The 21,736-nt window shown below is 42.2% G+C and overlaps 1 protein-coding gene across 2 annotated transcripts in view; it reads left to right on the top strand.

Annotated features, from left to right (window-relative positions):
• SLC38A1 (solute carrier family 38 member 1) overlaps positions 1-21,736 on the top strand; it is a 69,850-nt gene that overhangs the window by 24,906 nt on the left and 23,208 nt on the right. For both annotated transcript variants that reach the window (XM_046011440.1, XM_046011439.1), the window contains exons 4-5: positions 4,818-4,893; positions 5,173-5,288. In XM_046011440.1, coding sequence (XP_045867396.1) covers positions 4,818-4,893; positions 5,173-5,288 — 192 coding nt within the window. The remainder of the gene's footprint in view (positions 1-4,817; positions 4,894-5,172; positions 5,289-21,736) is intronic.

The raw sequence follows: 21,736 nt of genomic DNA, 5'->3' as shown, positions 1-21,736 counted from the left end.
TTTTAGCATGGAATTGCACTTTTTAAATGGTGAGATAATGGAAACTTGTAATAAGTCATACAACCTAGTTATTTTGAATGGACTGTTCACAAAAGAGGTTGGTTTTATTTGTTTAAAAAAAAAGTTTACAGAAATGCAAAGCAGAGATATAAAGACTAAGAGAAGGAAATTTGGAACAACATAAAGAGAATAAAGATGCTTTCTTAAGGACTTCGTTCTTACTGAGCTAGATTTCCCTGCAGCCTAAGCGTCTCCATACTTCTTAAAAAGAAGATGCATATTCAGGTTAATAAGGTCCTCTGAGTTGTGGGTGCATGGGCAGGGACATATAGGAAGGAGAGGGAGTGCGGGCATCACATAACCACTCAGGATGCAAAATGACCTCGTGACGCCGTCTCTGCCGCAGAAAAATAGTAAATAGGTCAGAGTCCGAAAACTCCATTTAAGGCCGGAGCATAAGAAGACCATGGAAGATGAAGGCTTTGAGCTGGCAGGATGCCCCTGGCTGAGAGGAGGATGGAGGGTCTCCTGAGGGGGAAGGGATTCCTACTATAGTTGATCCTTGAACAACACGGGCTTGAACCACACAGGTTCAGTTTTTTTGAAGTAAATACAGGACAGTACTGTAAATGTATTTTTTCTTCCTCGTGACTTTCTTTCTTCCTTCCTTTCTTTTTTTTCTTCTTCTTTTTTTAAAAGATTTTACTTATTTATTTGACAGACAGAGATCACAAGTAGGCAGAGAGAGAGAGAGGAGGAAGCAGGCTTCCCATTGAGCAGAGAGCCTGATGTGGGGCTCGATCCCAGGACCCTGGGATTATGACCTGAGCCTAAGGCAGAAGCTTTAACCAATTGAGCCCCGCCTCGTGACTTTCTTAATAACGTTTTCTTTTCTCTAGCTTGCTTTTTTTTTTTTTAAGATTTTATTTATTTGTTTGAAAAAGAGAGAGATCACAAGTAGGCAGAGAGGCAGGCAGAGAGGGAGGTGGAAGCAGGCTTCCCCACTGAGCAGAGAGCCCGATGCGGGGCTCGATCCCAGGACACCGAGATCATGACCTGAGCCGAAGGCGGAGGCTTACCCACTGAGCCACCCAGGCGCCCCCCTCGTGACTTTCTTAATAACATTTTCTTTTCTCTAGCTTGCTTTATTGTAAGAAAACAGTATGTAACACATATAACACAAAATACGTGTGCATCAACTGTTGGCGTTACTGGAAAGGCTCTGGGCAACAATAGGCTGGTGGTAGTCAAGGTCTGGGGTGAAGTGCAGAATGTCCTGGCCTGGCCTGTCTCATCCTCACCAAAACAAAGATCATTTTGAGGAGCAGCGGGAGCTAACACTGGGACGTTGAGACAACCTTAAGTTAAGCAGTACTTGGAATTGCAGGGTAAGGGATCCCTACTTGAAACTTTGTCCATGGGGGAGCCAGTGAAGATTTAGGGGAAAACCGATTAAGCCAGGCTGCAGAAAGCACCCCAGAAGAGGCAGAATCACAGAGGCATTTGACACACTGTGTTTTTTAATATGCTTTTTAATGGTTACTTATTACCACAGCTTTGCAAGTCATGCTCATTATTCTCATCCTGCAGAAATTCTGCAGGAAAGCCCTAGCAATCATGCGGGAACTTTATTCTTTATCCCTTTACCTGGTACAATGTTTGACCTTAGTAAATGCCCCTGGGGTCATGGTGCCTGCGTCCCATTCTTCTCTGCCACCAGCCCACCGCCATGGACTCTGAGGCACGCTGCCGGGCTGGGAACATAGATCTGCCCTAACAGGCAGCGTATTGGTATTCTGTTTGGTTTCTTTGAACATGTTGGGGCTTTTCTCTTGATTTAAAATAATGGAAATGCTTTTTGGAAAACAAGTCCCTCCACAAGAAAGGCAAATGGGGAACATTGTGGATAAAAATTTGGTTAGACTTGCGTTGGCTGTTAACGTTATCCTGATTAAATACAGTCTTTTATTTAATAGCAACACAAATTCAAGTCCCTTTCATCCTGGCAAGTCCAGCACCCCCATTTTTCAGGGGGCTGTCTGTGTGAAAAGGAAGACAGCTTTTCCTTGGCCCTCTTCAGCCAGATCTGTAAACCTCAATTCTGTGTAAAGATTTAAAATAAGGGCAGGGCACCTGGGTGACTCAGAGGGTTGAGCGCCCAACTTTGGTGTCCTGGGATGGAGCCCTGTGCTGGGCTCTGTGCTCAGTGGGGAGTCCGCTTGGCCCTCTCACTCTCATTTTGTCCCTCCCCACTCATTCTCTCTTTTTCTCAAATAAATACATAAAATCTTAAACAAATGTTAAAGGCAAAAGAAAGGTCACACCAATTATTAATAGCGACAGCAACACCATATCACTGCCAGGTTGGTCTCCAAAGATACTGGTGTCCCTAGGTCATTCTCTTGCTAAGAACCTGCAGTAGTATTTCTCAGGCCTCTGCCTTTAAGTTCCCTCTGGCTGATCCCACCAATATAAGAGGCTTTTCCTTCTCTGGATTCCTTATCTCTACTCCCTTTCACACAGCCAGACCTCCCTGCTGTGGTTTTAGCTGGCACAGTCTCTCCTGCATTTCAGGGGACCGAGGTTGCCTTCTACTTCGTTTCACCCTCTTGCTGGACGGGTGGCAGGCACAGGCAGATGCTGAAGGGATAAGTCACAGATCGTGCAGCTTATATGAGGTGATGGCCGCAGGGCAAATTTGTAGTATGTATATCACCTGTCTTTAGCTTATCCTGGCAAAAGAAGGCGAACTTATAGAAGTAAGGCCAGCGAGAAGCCAGACCCCTTGATGAAAGATGAAAAGGGTAGCTAAATTAAGCCAACTTTGATGAGATATATCTTTTATTTAAAGACGTTTTATTGTGAAATACAGCATCATTCAAAACACCATATGAAAATGTAACGTACAGTTTAAAGATATCTGCTTCTTTAAAATAGTCCAATTCAAGTGGCTTTACATTTATTAGTGAAAAATTCACTCTGACTAGTTCTTCCCAAAACTGGACAATTAAATTTTCAAAGGAATAACTGAAAAGCATCCCTAATTAGTCTTACTAATCCATGCAGCAGTTTACCTATGGACTCTTCTTTGACAATAACACCTGTTTTGTTAGTGGGGATTTCTTTTAGAGATTTATTTATTTATTTGAGAGAGAGAGTGCACAAGCAGGTTAGGGGAGGGGCAGAGGGAGAGGGAGGAGCAGACTCCATGCTGAGCAGGGAGCCCTACAAGGGGCTCAATGAGGGTCTTGATCCCAGGACCCTGGGATCATGGCCCGAGCTGTAGGCAGACGCTTAACTGATTGAGCCACCCAGGCACCCTGGGATTTTTTTTTTTTTAACTAGGCTCCACACCCAATGTGGAAGTCAATGCAGGGGAGATCAAGAGTTGGACACTCAACCAACTGAACCACCCAGGCACCATGGGAATTTTTTTTTTAAGTTTTTTCTTTTTTAAGATTTTATTTATTTATTTGACAGAGAGAGTACAAGCAGGGGGAGCAGCAGAGGGAGAGGGAGAAGCAGGCTCCTCACTGAGCAGGGAGCCCAACATGCGGCTCAATCCCAGGACGAACCCCAGGATCATGACCGGAGCCGAACGCAGATGCTTAACCAACTGAGCCACCCAGGCACATCCCCCCTTCCTTTTTTTTTTTTTTTTTTTTAATTAAAGTTTTTTGTTTTTAAAGATTTTAGGAATTTTTTTTTAATTGGGAATTTAGCCCATAACGGTCTTATATTCATCATTAATATATTTGATGGTTCTTTGAGGTTTCTAGATTCCTGCTTCTATGTCTGTATATAGTTTACGCAGCCTGTCTGAATCTTTCCCATCCCAACCTCAGTCCCACCTCCCCCATGCAGAGTGACTAACACCTAGTGCTGTTACTCTGTGCCTGGAGCTGTACCGATGTTTTACACATGGTCTCTTATTTAATTCTCCCAGTAATGCTACGAGATAATATAATAGTGTTACTCCCATTTCACAGATGAGAAGACTGAGACAGGATGCCCTGTGCCTCAGAGCTAGTGAGGATTTGAGCTCAAGTTCTAAATGCCACACTTTCTTAAAGCCCTATAGCTCTGCCCCTCATCGTGGGCTACATGCTCTGCCTTCCCCCACCATGATCTCCCAGCCTGAACTCCTATAGCCTCATGTTGGCCTGGTGTCAGCATCGCTTACTACCTATCCCCGTGCCTCCCTCATCACCTGGCCTGCTGGCTTGCAGATAGCAGTTGCTGAAGGAATGTCTGATGGGGAAAGTTGTTTTCTTTTTTGCAGCAGAGAGGGAATGCTTTATTTACTAAGTTTGCATGCCAGGGATGTGAGCTCGGAAGGAGGCCTGTTTCCAGGATTCTTTTAAATGCCCGCTTTATAGTATCCTTGACATTATCGAATTTTCAGTGAGAGAAAATTCCTTGTAAAGGTTAACTTCCATTGCATATAGTGTTTTAATCCATCAGTATGGAAATGATTTGAGATTATTCTTTTTGATTTATGGTTGTCTTTCATTTCATCTCGAGATGATCACCTGCTATTAGCAATGGTTTCTACAAAGTAGAGTGAGGAGTAGAAAAACAAATGAAGCAAAGTATCTGTCCCTTGGAGCGCTTGGAGTTTACTCGGTAAAATGAAAGTGGAGACAGTGAATTCTGGCCCAAAAAAAAAAGGCAACACAAAACAGAAGGATGGTTGAATCGGGCTGTAAATGCTTAAGGAATGGACTGATAAATTTTCGTGTGTGATGTTTTGATAAGTAATAATGTGAAGCTTCAATCATTATCGTGAAGTTAAATTATTATACGTGTCTTTACAGCAAGTTTATTTCTGACCGCGAGAGTAGAAGAAGTCTCACTAACAGCCATTTGGAAAAAAAGAAATGTGATGAATATGTAAGTGTCATTATAATAAGGGATGCTTGTTTGTTTTAATCACATAAAATGGGACAGATGTTTTTAATTCATGTAGCATAATACCAAAAGTATAGCTACTTATATTCCCCAGGGTATCCTATGTATCTTCTGCTGAAACCCATTTTAAAAAATAACTAGACCACTAAGGAAGTATTTCTTGAATTTTATTGCCGCACCGGTTCCTAATAGCGCTTTAAAGACTTTGGCACGATGATCTTTCCTGGGGACTGATTTGCTTATGTTTGTCTCTTTGTTTAGATTCCAGGAACAACCTCCTTGGGAATGTCTGTTTTTAACCTCAGCAACGCCATTATGGGCAGTGGGATTTTGGGACTCGCCTTTGCCCTGGCAAACACCGGAATCCTACTTTTTCTGTGAGTGTTGACGTTGCTGTACTTTCCGTGTTAAAACTATATTTTCTGTATGTTTCTGCTCAGCTATAGAAGAAATTGGAAATATTTCTAAATAATTTTTCTCTTCATGTTTTTACTAACTCGGTTAAGTTATGAGTACTTACTTTTACATTGTTTATTGGAATGATTTTCCAAGTTGCACCTTATGTTTATGAGGAAGGGGAAAGAGAAAACCTTTTTATCCACCAAAAACACCAAAATGAGCCTTTATAAAAAGGATTTAAAAATTTCAAAATAAGATTTTTGGTATTTTTGGATTCTCTGTCACTTTAAATCTCAGCTAAAAGGTCAAAATATTTAGAGGTGTCTAATCCAACCACTCACCACTTTGGTATTTGGACTGCAATGGAACATGTACTATATCCAAAGGTAATCGCAAATTTGTTTGTAATAAATAGCCAAGAAGCACAGATGAGAAATTAGCATGTACTTTTCCTCTGAGAGTTAGTTAAAAGAAAATAGGCAATTTTGTTTTCAGATAACTTTTCCTCGCACTGTTAAATGGGACTTTCTGCAGATGTACAGAGGGCTTGTTTTCAGTTGGAACAAGATGAAAACAGATCATAGAATTTATACCAGGAAAATTCTCACCCAGCCCGATTCCTCTCTCAAACCTGTAGGGAGTATCAGTGGTGTTTTGTCTGAAGAGGCGAAGACGAAATTCTCTTCTCCAGCGTTTCCCCCGCACAGACTACACTCAGTGTTCCTCATTGGCCTCACTCAGTAGTTTTCATTGCTGGATCGTTGAGATGGGAGCATTATTTCCTTGGAAGCAGTAACTAGAATGGCTAGTACTCCTACAAATTGTGTATATTCCTTTAGACTTAGAAAACTGTAAAAAAAAAAAAGAAGAAGAAGAAAGAAAACTGTGATGAAAGTACACTGCTGCCCATTCCATTACCCAGGGATCAATGATGTCCACCCATGCTGGGCCATTTTGGTCAGTAGCACTAGGGATTAACATTCTTCCTCTTACGTGTAAATGCACTAGACATGTGTTTCCTAGAAATAAAACTCTGTTTGGGACAGTGAATTCAAGACATTTTTTCCTTATTGTCCACCCAACTCTGTAAACCCAACTGCAGCCTCTTCTATTGTGCTGGTGGATCATTTTGTGTGGTCTTTCTGTTTCTGTATATCTTGAGCCAGGTGCCAGGTTTTAGGGTGAAAGGATGGCATTGGACAAAATATTTCTTTTTTTTTTTTTAATATTTTATTTATTTGACAGAGAGAAATCACAACTAGGCAGAGAGGCAGGCAGAGAGAGAGGAGGAAGCAGGCTCCCTGCAGAGCAGAGAGCCCGACGCGGGGCTCGATCCCAGGAACCTGAGATCATGACCCGAGCCGAAGGCAGAGGCTTAACCCGCTGAGCCACCCAGGCGCCCCTGGACAAAATATTTCTATAGTGACTTTTTTGGTACGTGTGGAACTCTGACCCTCTGAGGATACCGCAGGGTCGCTGCACTTGTGACTTTGAGAGCAGTGACTGGAGACACCCGCCTGGTCGTCTCAACTCCTCTTCTGAATGGCTGTGTAGTCTTAAGCAAGTTACTTAGCCACTCTGAGCTGCAGTTGCCTACTCTGTAAAAAAAGGCAACTATACTAGAAAAATCTCAGAACAGTGCCAACCTCTGAAACCCGATGATTCTGTGACTATATTCAGTTATTCCTAAGCTGGAAAAACGTTCGTTTCAGAAATGTGTTTTACACTGATGTATTTATGTTTACTATCACAGTATTAGTTAGTTCTATGTTTAGTAGTTGAAGAGTCAATTCTTTGATGATGGTAACCACAGTGACTCTTGTAGCTCTTACTTTGTACCAGGTACTATTCTAAGTCTTTATGCTGAATCCTTGCAAGTCTCTGAGATAGGTACTAGTGTTAGTTCCTGCTTTCACAGCTAAGGGAACCGAGGCAGAGGGAACAGGCTTTTATTTTGAAATCTCTCTTTGTCACCATTCTGGGAACCCCTTCTCTGGGAATCCCCTTCGCCTCTCTTCTCTCCTAGATCCCCTATTTCCCCTGTATTCCATTTCTTCCTTTTTCTGGATCGACTTCCTTGCTGAGGAAGGATGAACAGAAATAAGTTTTTCCGAGGCCTTCATGTCTGCAAAACGTTTTTATCCTACCTGCATCCTGGATTGGCAGTTTGGCTGGATAAAGAACTCTATATTGGCAATAATTTTCCTTTAGAATTTTGAGATTCATCGCTCTCTAGTTTCTTCTGTTGTGAAGTCCCATATCCTCCTGATTCCTGATCTCTTCTATATAGCCAGGGTTTTTGGGTTTTGTTCTGTTTTGTTTCTGGAAATTTGTTGAATCTCTTTGTCCCGCATGTTCTTCAGTTTTATAGTGATGTGTCTTGACGTGGACCTAATCATCCACTGTGTCGGGCTGTCGGTACCTCCTTTTCTTTTAGAAGGTCATAGTCTTCAGTTTGGGGATATTTTCATACACATTATTGTGTCAGTGAATTCCTTCCTCTTTTTTACCTTTTCTCTGTTTCTGGAACTGATCCCCAGATTCTGGAACTTCTGGACTTGTCCTCCCAGTTTTATTCTTTATTTTCATTTCTATAATTTTTCACTATAGTTTCTGGGACATGTCCTCAATTTCCCTCCGCTCTTGACTGAATGCTTTATTTCTGTTATTTTTTTTTCTACAGGAGCGTTTAAAAATTCTTGGAATGTTCCTTTCTGATATTATTTTGTTTCATGATTTCAGTGTTTTCACTAAGGATTCTAGTGATAGTTTTTCTCTGTTATGGAAAATTTCAAGCATAAAGTGGGAAGAAGAGTATAAAAGATTCCCATATTCCCTGCATCCCATGGCCTTACTTGTTTAATCATCCCCCTCACCTGGATTGTCTGGAAGCAAATCCCAGCTCTAATATCATTTCACCCATTAAAATATAAGGGTTATTAAAACATAAGTGGGTTAAAGCCTCTGCCTTCAGCTCAGGTCATGGTCCCAGGGTCCTGGGATCGAGTCCCGCATCAGGCTCTCTGCTCGGCAGGGGGCCTGCTTCCCTTCCTTTCTCTCTGCCTGCCTCTCTGCCTACCTGTGATCTCTGTCTGTCAAATAAATAAAATCTTAAAAAAAAAAAGAAAACATAACCATAATATGTCACACCTAAAAAATTATGAACAGTTCCTTAATATCATCACATATCCAAACAATATTTGAGTTGCCTGTTTATCTCCTTTAACAAAACAACAACTGGATTTTCCAAATCTGTACTCAAATAAGGTCCATATAGTGCAGTTGGCTGATATGTGTTTTAATCTCTTTGAAGCTGTAGGTTCCCCCATTTCTCTCTTCTTTTCTCCTATGCAATCTATGTGATGAAGAAACTGGGTCGTTTGTCCTGTAGTTTCCAACAGTCTGAATTCTATTTACTGTATCCCTCTGGCACAAGCTGACTTTTTGTTTGTTTGCTTTGAAACTGGTCTTTCATTTTAGGATCTTTCCTGAAATGTCAGGTGGTCCTTCTTTGTCTGTTATATTCAAAAGTAAGGGATGGGGAAAACAAGGCCAATTTACGCCTGCCACACATGAGTGGGGCTTGTTGGGAACAGTTTCACTTAAGGTGTTGTCACCAGCCTTTTACTTGGGGAACCAGCAGTGTTGCTTACTCTTTGGCTGCTGGGATCACCCAGCATCTTCCAGTTACCTGCCGGGAGGGTCTCAGCATCTTTTTGCGCCATCTTTTTGCGAACCAAGTTGGGGACACAGTTTGAGGGTGGATATCTCAGTTGCATGTGTTCCTCTAATCCCAGTTTTCCTGGCAGTACCCACGCCCCCCTCCCCCCCCCCACCCCAAGGTTGTGCTGGATCCCTCACCCAGAGACCCGAATTTTATACTTTACAGAGAATGTCTCTTCAGATGTACATCTTTTGCCAGATAGGGGAGGAGCAACCCCTCAGCTTTACAGAATAGGTGGCCGGTCTGGGGAATCTAGTTATTTCTTGAGGATCCCCTTTTTTTAGCTCATCCTTTCCACTGTTCCTTACTTGCAGTAATGCCACCGGGGCCTTTTGGGAATTCTGTGGTGAAAATTGGATGAGTCTTGGCTTTCTCCACTGCCAGTTGAAGGTTCAGCTTTGTCTACTTTCCGGTTCTGAAATTTTGTGCTTACTGTCTCCTCTAGTGTTCTTAGGAGGGAGCAAGAGTAAGTTCGTATATTCAATCTGCCATTCCTAGAATTCAGTTGATTTTTAATTACAGTGATTCAGGGATAATTGATCTCTTGTCTCATGACTGTTCAGTTTCTGACTGAAGCGAAGAATCGGATAAACTCGACACTCACAGTTGTAGGAAGACTGCCCTGCAGAAAACTCTTATGAATCACTTGGTTACTTGCAAGATGTGTGAATAGCAAGCACCGCACACCGAATCATCAGGTGAAAGCTTGTGAAGGTAGCTGTATAAAGACCCAAACTTATAAGCTCTTCACAAAACGCAGCACTCTCCTACCTCAGAACAAGGACTCATTCTGTGTGTCGTAAAACCAGCTGCTCCTACAGCTGCTCAAAGCCAAGAAGCAGTTGGCAGGATCAAGGTATTTCATCTGGTACAGGGCCCTGTTCCAGACTCATATTAGCCAACACGGAAAAAGAGTCCAAGCCTGTCCAAGCTTCTTTAGAAAAGCAGCTGGGAAGGCTCCTCCAAGTCTCTCTGAGGCTGGGTGCGGAGCTCGTCACTGGGGTCATCTGAAAACTTGCGGGAGTGATTTCTTTTTCTTGGATGAATTTGGGGCTCATTTTTTTTGACCTAACCATAATGGCTGTCATCCCTGTTTAACACACATCTGATTCGGTTGGATTCAGTGAACTCTGCCCCATTGGAAGAATGCAGTTAGGTTTTGTGTTTTCCTGAATTCTGAAGCCCTGTATTCCATCCGAGGAACAGGAAGTATGGGAACGGGGAATCTTCAGTTTACAATTGTTCAGTTGTTACAATATGTTCTCTTTTGGGGGAAAATGGGGCTGTACCCTGAGGAAGCAAGTCGGGGATATGCTGAGGCACCAGTATCTCAGGGTAAAATGCACCCGTTGAACTCAGTTTTCCTAAGATTAGGAATCCAAGGAAAAGGCAGTGAATGCTGAAAACTCTTCCCCTAGAACTCCCTCTTCTATCACTTTTTTTTTTTTTTTTTTAACATAGCTCCCCTGTAACTCCTTCATGGCCAAAGTGGCATTAAAGTAAATACTGGCAGGGTGCCTGGGTGGCTCAGTGGATTGAGCATCTAACTCCTGATCTCAGCTTAGGTCACAGTCTCAGGGTCCTGAGATTGAACCTGGAATAGGGCTCCGCACGGGGTGTGAGCCTGCTTAAGATCCTCCGTCTCCTTCTCCTTCTTCCCCTCCCCATCCCAAGGAAAGAAAAGAAAAGGAAAACAAAGTAAATCTTGGCATGGAAGAATAGTGGGGTTTGTTTTAATTTTTATCTCACTTTACCATCTCTCCCACCCTAGCCCAAAACAGGAAAGTTACATTTCTAAAGGTATCTATTAAAAGCATACATTTTATAGAAAATGAATGTCTTTAGAACATATCATTTCCTCATAGTAGTAAGTAAACGAGAGGTTTATTAAACTGTATAGATTTTATATTTTTTCATATCTTTCTGGCATATTATTATTTTAATAATGTAACACTTAAGTGTAAAACTGTGATAAAGGAGAATGTAATTGATGATACTTCTGAGACCTCGAAAGATACGATCATTTATTATAAACGCTGAGTTTATAAACCATCTGTTTGAAATGATAATTGTGAAACAATATTAAGTTTAAATTTTATTTTGGTTGACTACAATTCCAGAGGCTCTTTTTTTGAGTTTTCGTAGTTTTTGAGTCCCATTTGCCATTCTCTATGTCACTTGGTTGTGAAGATAAAAATATAATATAATAAAGATAAAAGATAAAAGATAAAAATATAATAAAGACACACTTTGAAAAGTGGCATGCTAGAAGGCATTTATTAATTAGTGCCAACCCTATAGGACTGCTATGAGAGTGTGTGTGTACATGTGTGTGACAGAAGGAGAAGAGAGTATGTGTGTGAGAAAGTATGTGTGAGAGAGTGTGTGTGCGTGAGAAAGTGTGTGTGTGTTTCTGAGAGAGAAAAATGAAGGGAGTACCAGTAGTGCTTTGTACATAGTAGCACTATATAGTACCTGTTTGTGGAATTACTAATTAGGTAGTCATAAATAATGGTTAACATCTATTGAACAGTAATTACATATGTTATTTTATCTCATTTAATCTCCATCAACACTATGAAGTAAGTATTAGCTCCGTTTTACAGATGAGGTAACTGAGGCTTAATAACAACTTACCAAGTTGGGGAGCCAAGATTCCTTCCAGGCTTTTCTGACTCTAGAACCAGTGTGATCTAAAACACCAATCTGTCTTTTTGTGATACCTTCATCAGAAACCAATTCTGCATTATTAATGTACATCATCAGAGAAATTCTATTCTTATCAAAAGATACCAGCAAGTTAATATTTCAGCTTTAAAAATCATCTTGTATAATCGTCAATATTCCCGGACTATGTTACTACTGTTTCACCAAGAACCGTCGCCCTTATTGTAATGGAAATAGTTTTGTAATATCAAGTGCACCACATTGTAGATCAGGGGTGGTCAGGTTCCTGGTAACAGCCCATAAAATACATGCTTAAAGTATATCATAAAACTAACGTACCTTCTGAACTGCTTCATATGTGTCGTATCTACACCCGACTTGGCCTCGAGTGCGATTTAAGAATGCCCCTTGCCTTCGTGAGCCCTTGACCTTAACTCCTTCCAAATATTTAGCTAAATTTTAAGAATTAAAAACCAAGTACTGACAAAGATAATACCAAGCCCATTATTAGCGAATTGGTTCCATACTCATAGTAGCTCCATAAAATAGAATATTTGACAACTATATGAAAGAGGAAACTGAATTATAGGTACTGGTATGGAAACAAGTCACAAGAATGTTATTGTCTGAAAAAGCCTGACCGTTCGGTGGAAGCGGGCAAGGGAGGAGAGTGTGTGTGTGCTTACACCCCGCAGACTATTTCGGAGGGTGCACGAGGGAGCTGTTGACAAGGGTTGCTTCTGGAGAGTGGCACAGGGGCTGGGGCACAGTGGGGGTGCAAAGCTTCCACTCTGTATTGTCTTTCTACCAGGTGTTTTTAGGGGAAGAAACTAATGAAAAGAAGCCTGTTTTTTTAAGGCATTTAAAACCAATGCAATAAGACTTTTTTTCCCCCCTTCTTACCTACAGAAAACTGAGGAAAAGCAGATTTTCAGTATTGATATTTAAGACCCTTAGAGCGAGAATAAGGAGTTGATGCCGAGCCATCTACTCCAAACTGTATTTTCAACCCCATCTGCCTTCAGAGAGCCTCCACTTCAGCCACACCACGTCCTTCTTTTCTGTAAAGGCCACCTGCACCATCCTCATCACCCTGGCCTTTCCCCCTCCTTATTCCCACGCACCTCTGTGCTTCTGAATCCTGACAGGCCTGTGAGGTCCAGTCGGATGCCACCTCCAGACCTGTTTCCCTGATCCTCCTTTACCTTTCCGATGGAACTCTGAGCCCTACAAGGGCAGGATTAATGTCTAATTCTTCCTTGTTCAAATCACCCCCCCACCACCACTACTAACTCCTCACTCCCCACCCCCCCCTCCCACCCTGCTGGCCCCAACAAGATCTAGAACAGTTGCTTGCATATATGTGATTCTCAATAAAGTTTCATTGACATGAATGAATGAATACCTAAGAATTAGATTTTGCAAAACCAAAACAAGCCTTTACGGCAAAACAATGGCCCTCATAATTGGTGCAAACTTATTGGAGGGCAAATACCAACTGAAAGGTTTAGCTCGCCCTCAAATTTTCAGTGGGCTGTGGAGATGTAATGATAATAACCAGGTTAGCACAGGACTCACCCCCAAGTGGTTACTTGGTTACTTTCCTGGGAATGCCTCTTTCATTTGAACATTCCAAATAATTCAGAGCCTGTTAAATCCTGTAAGAGGTTAGTATTACATTGCTAAAAGGGCATTTGTTGTTAAATTGCTATTTGCAAAAAGGAACGTAATTGTCATTTTCAGTGCACAGCAATTACCTTCACTTTGTGGTAAATTGTCGGCTTCAATTGTAGGTGAATTCTGTCTCTCTTTTTCTTAATATTTACCTCTGTGGACCACTAAAAAGATGCAATACTGCATTACCTATAATTACAGTGTTTACAAACACACCAGTAAATGACCATGCCAGTAAGGGTCAATCTAGAACATAAAGATCTCTGTAAATCAAGATCAGGCTAGCAGGGGACTTCTCTCTTTAAATTCAGTGTTTTACGGTTGAGCCTACATCAGGGACAGACAGAAATGGAATTAGAACCATAGGTCCAGGGGCGCCTGGGTGGCTCAGTGGGTTAAAGCCTCTGCCTTCAGCTCAGGTCATGATCCCAGGGTCCTGGGATCAAGCCCCACATGGGGCTCTCTGCTCAGCGGGGAGCCTGCTTCCTCCTTTCTCTCTGCCTGCTTCTCTGCCTATTTGTGATCTCTATCTGTCAAATAAATAAATAAAATCTTTAAAAAAAAAAAAAAAAAGAACCATAGGTCCATCAAACATTGCCCTAAGTCCTGTTCTTATCTTGTAGGTATTTGATCATTATTAGCCAAAAAAAACGGGGGGGGGGGGGGGCTTCTCATGATATCAGGAGGTTTGTATTCTTAAATAACTGTCTCAGCAGAGCTCTGGAGTCTCCTATCTTTTTTAGCAGATTCTACTAAATTGGAGTGAGACCGCAGTGTTCCTTCACAAATATGTACTCTGCATGATCCCGAATTGTCACTGCTTCGTTACTTCATATGTATTCCAGAAAGTTTGAATCACACCCACCAAGATGATAATTTTGCTCTTAGCAGTAACAGAGATGGTCTGTGTGATATTTATCAAGTTATTCCTCATAAATGTTAAGTCGTCTCTCTCTGCACTCCTAAGCAGGCAGTTCTTTGCCTCCTCCCGGGGGAAAGACCAACTGGATCTTGTGATCTTAAAAACCCGCCGATTAAAGAGGAAGTCAATAGGGAAACCCTACTCTTCCGGTGATCCTAGGAGGAGGTCCATGAGTATAGTCACAATCCTCTTCCCTCTTGTCAATCAGTTACTTGTTTTTAAAATTCTTTGAGTTATAGTCACTGTTTCTTAGAAATGATCTGAAGAGAAAATTGTTGTCCTGAAGCTGGCAGCAAAAATCATTGGCATCAGAGTCTCTTGTTTGGGAATAATAATACTGGAAGAGGAGAAATGGCACATTCAGCCTTGCCAACATTTGAGACACATGTGAAAAGGGCAGTGGCAGTGCCATTGAACTCTGTTGAACTCATTGAACTCTATTGAAATTCGCTGGATTAAGAAGCGCTTCAGAAATAGGAGAGTGGTTAGTGTTGTGCTAAAAATGAGTGCTTATTTTGTAAACGAAGAGGGTTGGCAAGCGTAGGAGATGAGTCCCACCCATTGTTTTTAAGAGTTGAGCAGTTATGCTTAGTTGGTGAGTCATCTAAGACGTGTCTGATAAGGGGTTCCAAGAAGGCAATTCTCGTGGCCCCAGAGGTGCGCGGGTGTGTGCACTGCGCGCATGCGCGAGAGCATGCACCCTGAGTTGGCGCCGTCCTGTGTAGACTGAGTCGCATCCTGTCCCGGGGCCACCGAAGGACAACAGCATGGCCCCCATTTGGAGCACTGTGTTTTTCTCGGATTGCGAGAGACAATTTAACTCTACTGTCTAAGGTTTTACCAGTTTTAAGACCTCCGTGATGCGTGAATGCCCTTTCGTTCACTTTCCTGGGTTGCAGTAAGCCAGGTGTGTATCAGCGCAGTAGGTCCGGACAGCCCAGAAATGTGGATTTTCAAGGTTAGCTTGAACTTTCACTACTCACAGAGTGGTAGCTGGGTTAGTAGAGTGGAAGACTGCCCTTGTGTGGGCCAGTTAGCTGTGCTTTGTTCAATGGCTACAAGCTTCCCTTCACATCAGGTCCGCGTTTCAACGATCTGCAACTACAGTAGAGGTTTGCCAGCTACGGCGTGCTGACCAAAACCACCTGTAGCTTCTTTTTGTCAGGCTTGCTAGCTGCGAATAGCTTTTTTTCCTTTAGAGAGTTAGAAAAAAAGATGTTATCAAGTATACGTGTGCCGTGGGACCTATAACAACCCTATTTATCATCCTTATTTTATAGGTAAAGAAGCTAAGAGTCACAGAGGCTAAGGCACTTGCTAGGATGACACTGTGATTGGTGTGGGATGAGGGGAAGGAGGGCAGTGAGCCCATGGTGTAGTCCTCTTAACTCTCCCATCGCTCCTTCAGTGTGCATCGTTACCATGGAAACAGAGTAGGAAAGGATGAATGAAGCCACAGCTCCATCGTTCCCCTTGGAGTGGAAGTCCAAAATACCCACCGGGAACAGCACACTCCTTTATTTAATGGTTACGTGGAATGTAACTCACTCAGGAGTTACATCTTAAGAGTATGACAAAGGGGGCATCATTTTCAAAGGTAAGGATCCAGGTTTGAGGAAAAAGGAAGCCAGTTGTTCTTGTGGAGTGGAAGAAGAGGAAGGAGGACATGTCAAGAGTTATAAATGGAGTGCCCGCAAAACCCACAGCCCTCGACCAACGACTACAAGCAAAAACAGGAAGTGGTAGTGGCACATGGCTTGCTTTCTTACCGGTACAACTTCCTCTTTTAAACTCAAACCTCCTCCTAACTGTTTAACTTCATGAAGTATCAACTAAATTGATAAAATTCTAGTTCTGTCCGCATACGTCTTTTAAGTACTTCATTCTCTGTAAGATCATACTAGATCTTCCTTGATTTGGTCATCAGTGAGGCGTATTTCTTTCATTAGAAATTAGACAAGACGAAATATCTAACCAGCAGTGAGGCTAGTTTAAGAGCAGCTTTGCACCAAGAAATGTAGATTTATCTACAAGGAAGGAAATGGAAGGAATTGTACAAATAATTGATCCTGGCCTGTTCCCAGCTCAGCATTTAAAAACCATCCCTTTCACTCTCTAATTTGTAAATATTACAAATAATTGCATGCTACCGGATCCTGGTATGCTGGTCCTCTGACCCTCAGAATGTTGAAATTTAATCACACTCTAGTGACTAGGAAGTACACTTTGGGACACAATAATTATATGTTTCTGCTCCTTTCTTTAAGTATTTTGTGAGCTCCTTAAATGAAATTGGGACTATAGGGGCGCCTGGGTGGTTCAGTGGGTTAAGCCTCTGCTTTCCGCTTAGGTCATGATCTCAGGATCCTGGGATCGAGCCCTGCATCGGGCTCTCTGCTCAGCAGGGAGCCTGCTTCCCCATCTCTCTCTGCCTGCCTCTCTGCCTACTTGTGATCTCTCTCTCTGTGTCAAATAAATAAATAAACAAAATCTTTAAAAAAAATAAAAAAAGAAATTGGGACTATATTAATGACCTTGGGGTTTAAACAAATGCAACTCTTCCCTCTCCCTCCCCAAAAGGAAGAATTGGAATAATACTAGTATCATTTAAGAGGTTCTTTACATTTTTCATTTTAATACTATTATTGTAAGTGAGACAATCATTAAAGACCATTTTGAAAATGCATAAAATAAATTAAGTATAAAGAAATCACCCCAAATCTCACTGTTAACAGCGGGCTCTGTTAGGCTCATGATGTATTTCATTCTAAGTCATTTGTCTTCTGCTTAGGTTTTACTTTTTACACTGTCATTCCTCTGTGGACATTTGACTTTGGCAGGCAATATAGCATGGGTGGGTAATGACTTTGGAATCAGACTTTGAAGGCTCTAATGCTAGCTCTGTGACCTTAGACAAAATACTTAATCTCTCTTAACTTCAATTTCCTTATCTGTAAAATAGTAATAGTACTACTCATAAGTGAAATATTTTAAAGTGCTTAGTGTGGGCCTGACGTACTGAAAATACCCTAAATTTATTGAGTGATGATCAATTGTTTTATTAATTAGATTGAGTCCCTATTAAAGTTCTAGGAAATGGATTTGTATGTAAAAGACAGGTTTGAATTTTCCAAAATATTTCAAATTTTCACATGGATTAGGAACTCAGAACACTTGGTCTCTCTCCTCACTTTCAGGCACATCCCCTTCCATATGGGCTCTCATTAAATAGACGATTCTTCCTCTGTGTTGCCCTTTTTTTCCCCCCCCCCACTTAAGCCTCCCGCTAGCATGGTTTCCCTGGGCCAGGAACTGTGCTGCACCACCTGCCTCTGCAGTTACCCTCCAGACGTTCTACTTGTGACCACAACCCTCCCTCCCCCTTTCCAGGCTCCTCCCTCGGGTACTCCCACTGTGTCTGCCTCCGATGTCACCAACAACCTCGGAGAACCTCAGGGAGAAGTACGCTTCCTTCCCTGTCCACTGCAGATGTCATGGCCTTTCACTTGAAAACCCCTCTCTTTCCCATACCCTAAAATTCCCTTCTCCGCTAGCTTTCTGTCACACTAGCTGGAAACCCCCCGAATCTGAGCTTCTTAACTACGCAGATGGGTAACTACATTCAGCATCTTCGCTTGGGTTCTCCCTACTGCCCAGCCCTCCCTTCATCGCCAGCTAGTGCTCTCTGCTCTCTGAAGCAGTGATTTTAGATCTTTACTTACTTCATGTAGGTATTTCCCTTTGGAGGAGCTGGCAGGGAGGGGATGGAGGACAGAGTTAGTGGAGATTAGAGATGAGTAAAAAAGTGGAGCGGGGAAGACAGGAAGAAAGGTTGAGAAAGGGAAAGGTAGAAGAAAGTAAAAGAGAGGCCAGTTACAGAGGGGAAGGACTGGAGAAAGATGGTTGGCCAGAAAATAGTATGTTTCCTACAGTTTTTCGAACTAGCTTGTACTGGAATTTTAAATTTCTTGTAAATATTCTGCCTCAACCAGAACGTGTGTCTCTGAATTTTGGAGGGAGGGGCTGTAGATTGGTGGGAGATGATGGCAGATAAAAGCAAAACTAGTGAAAAAGATTACTTTTGCTCCAGTGCAGAGAGTTTTTATATGGATTGTTCTAATCACGATGATGGCAAATGTTTTATACTTTTAACTGGGTTTGGAAGAGGAAGAATTATATAGTGTAGTGAGCCTCAGATCCCTTTTGGAAGAATCGTCAGTTTAACAAGATCCTAAGGAGAGTTGTATATACCCTTAAAGTTTGAGGGCAGCTGGGTGGGGGGGAGGGGTGTGGCATTGAAAATAATTTTGTTTATATCTTGGGAGAGAGAGCAAGCAAGCATGAGTCAGGAGTGGGCCCCCTCAGATGGAGAGGGAGAAGCAAAGCAGGCCCCGTGCTGAGCAGGGAGCCCGATGAGGGCAGACACCTCACTGACTGAGCCACCCATGAGTCCCTAATTTTAAAATATATACATTGGTGGAGTAACTAATGCCCTAATATCCTGAGGAAGTCAGGATCCCATAGGAATGGTCCGCATCCCATAGGAATGGTCCGCATCCCATAGGAATGGTCCGCACCCCATAGGAATGGTCCGCACCCCATAGGAATGCTAATGATTCAGCTGTAACTGCTTCACTTCACTGCATTCTCCCCTGGGCAGCCATGGGGCCGTGTCATAGGTAGTCACACTGTGATCGTGGCATGGCACCCCCGCTGCAGACAGTGTGGCAGGTTATGTGGCATTGGTTCAACAGTTGTGAGAAATGGGAACACGGAGATCTGTCTGCCACAGGGTCAGAGCTGGCAGCTTTAAATCCCTGCTACTCCAAGAGTGGTCCCTGGACCAGCAGCATCTGAAATACTTGGGGACTTTTGAGAAATGCAGACTCTTAGGTCCCACCCCACATTTACTGCATTAGAAGCTTCAGTGTAACAAGATCCTAAGGAGAGTCGTATATACCCTTAAAGTTTGAGGGCAGCTGCTTTAAACTTTGGACAAGGAGAGGTCAGGGAGAGTCATGCAGGGAAGGTTGGGAAGGGTTCTCTTATTTTTTAAGAGAAATGGGTCCGGGAGGAGTTGAAAGCACTCACCTGCATGGCAGCCCGGAACACCCCCATGTAAACACCCCCATGGAAGCTATTTCTGGATCGACGGTGGTGACTGCTGCTTCATCTCCACCTCTTTCAAGGGCTCTGATGCTGGGTGGGGAGCATGGTATATGATTTCTTGTTATTTCGCTAGGCTTTTAAAAGATGTGTTGTGGGGTTGGTCTTTTTAAGGTATAATTTATATACAGTAAAATTCTTCAATTTAAAGGATAGGATTTGATAAATTTACCCAAATATAGTTGTGAAATCACATAGACTATTTCAATTGTTGGAGCACTGGGGCAGCTCAGAGGGTTAAGTATATGACTCTGGATCTCAGCTCAGGTCTTGATCTCAGTGTTGTGGGTTCAAGCCCCACGTAGAGCTCCACACTGGACGTGGAGCCTACTTAAAAAAAAAGAAAGAAAGAACATTTCAATTGCCTTAAATATGTGGTTCTGTTGACACAGTTTTCCATTTGATTAGCGTATAGCACTTTAAGAAATGAAATTTATTATAATGTTATCCATATAATGTCTGGGTAAGTTATGGGAAGCAAAGAATTACAGTCTTATCACTTTGATTCAAAACAATAACAAATAAATGTCTTTAAAATAGATGTTTAGATGTTATTGTTTAAGGTAGGAGCCAAAATTTTCTTGCACCAAATACACTAAATGTATCAAGGACCCCTGTCAGAAATATTTAAGAAATCATGGAGAGCAGGAGTATCACCAGAGGACTACAAATGGGCAGATTTCATCCCAGCTTTCAGAAGTGGTAAAAAGTAGATCTCAAGCAATATTTAAGGGTGAATTATTAAATAGCTTTTATGTACAAATACTGTAGAAAATATTGTTCCTTGGAGGTCAATAGGGTTTTCCTATATAGTTGTGCTAAACTAACTTCATCTTTTGAGATAATAGTGAACTAGTTGGTCACAGGATTGTCTTAAGCAGAATGTATCTTGATTTTAGCAAGACATTTGGCATAATCCCATATGACTTACAAATGAGATACTAATATTCTGTAAGTTCATTCTTCACTGAGAGTCTGCTGTGTGCTTTGTTTGGTATTATATGTAAATAGGCAAATAAGATGGGCCATGACTCCGAACTGTTATGGCCTGTCCTACAGTCTAGTTAGTAATGGAGGGACATAATAAAGCAATGAAATAAAAAGATTGCTTTGGCTGCTGGTTGGAAGATGGATCAGAGAGGGCAAGAAATGAGAGACAGAGATTATGACAGTTGCCCAGAAATTAGAGGTGATGGTGCCTTCGATGAGAGTAGTGGCATTGGGGGGGGAGGCATATGGATTTAGGAACTATTTTTGAGAGAGAAGTGATAGGACACTTGCCAATGATAAGTTGTTAGGGATGAGAGAGTAGATAAAAGATCAAGGGTGACTTCCGGTTTTCTGGCTGGAGCAGTTGATGGGACAGCGGGCCATTTTCTAGATTGGGGTCTTGTTCTCTTCAAAGTTAGAACCAGTGACTTAGATGAAGGCAAATTCAAGATATGAAGCTCGATGAGGTAGCTGATACATAAGTAAAAAAGGTCAACAATTTTAAAAGATATCACGAGACTGGAAAGACAAAATGTAATGGAAAGTGTAGAATCCTTTCAAAAAAAGTATACACATGGGGCACCTGGGTGGCTCAGTGAGTTTAAGCCTCTGCCTTTGGCTCAGGTCATGATCTCAGGGTCCTAGGATCGAGCCCCATGGGCTCTCTGCTCAGCCTTTCTGCCTGCTTGTGATCTCTCTCTGTCAAATAAATAAATAAAAATCATTTTTAAAAAAACAAAAACAAAGTATGCACAGGATGGAACCAGGAAGAGTAGCCTAATAGGTGTTTCTAACAGAAGCTCAGTAAGAATCAAAAGTATGGCTTGGCTGCCGTAAAAATGAACACCAAAATAGGTTGCCTTCTAGGAAACATGATGTCCATCTCAAGTTAATAATCTTAACATGCTTTGTGCTATTTGGACTCAAACTGATGTGACAGCATTGTGCTTTTCTTGGCACACAGCCATGACAAAGGATGGTTGAGGAACTGGACCATGACTGAGATGTAAAGAGCCTGAATGCCCCATCACAGGATGACAGCTGGAAGAATTGGAAAAGTGTAGGTCAAAGGCACAATCTGAAAAAGAGCACCATCAGATGGACTGTTTGGCTGAAGAGGGTTTCGATTTTAAGTAGATGCAAGTAGGTCCAAAGGGTGAAATGGCAGCGGTAGTTTCAGCTCAGCCTAGGTTCCTGTGTGTGGTGCTTTACAGAAGCAGGATGGGATGGGCGGTGTATGGGTCCCCTGTGACACACTTTGCAGACCTGGATGCCTGTGTGTG

The sequence above is a fragment of the Meles meles genome, chromosome 7 (assembly GCF_922984935.1).
Source record: "Meles meles chromosome 7, mMelMel3.1 paternal haplotype, whole genome shotgun sequence".
Classification (NCBI taxonomy): domain Eukaryota; kingdom Metazoa; phylum Chordata; class Mammalia; order Carnivora; family Mustelidae; genus Meles; species Meles meles.
The sequence above is the reverse complement of the archived record's forward strand: the minus strand, read 5'-3'. Positions and strand labels throughout refer to the sequence as shown.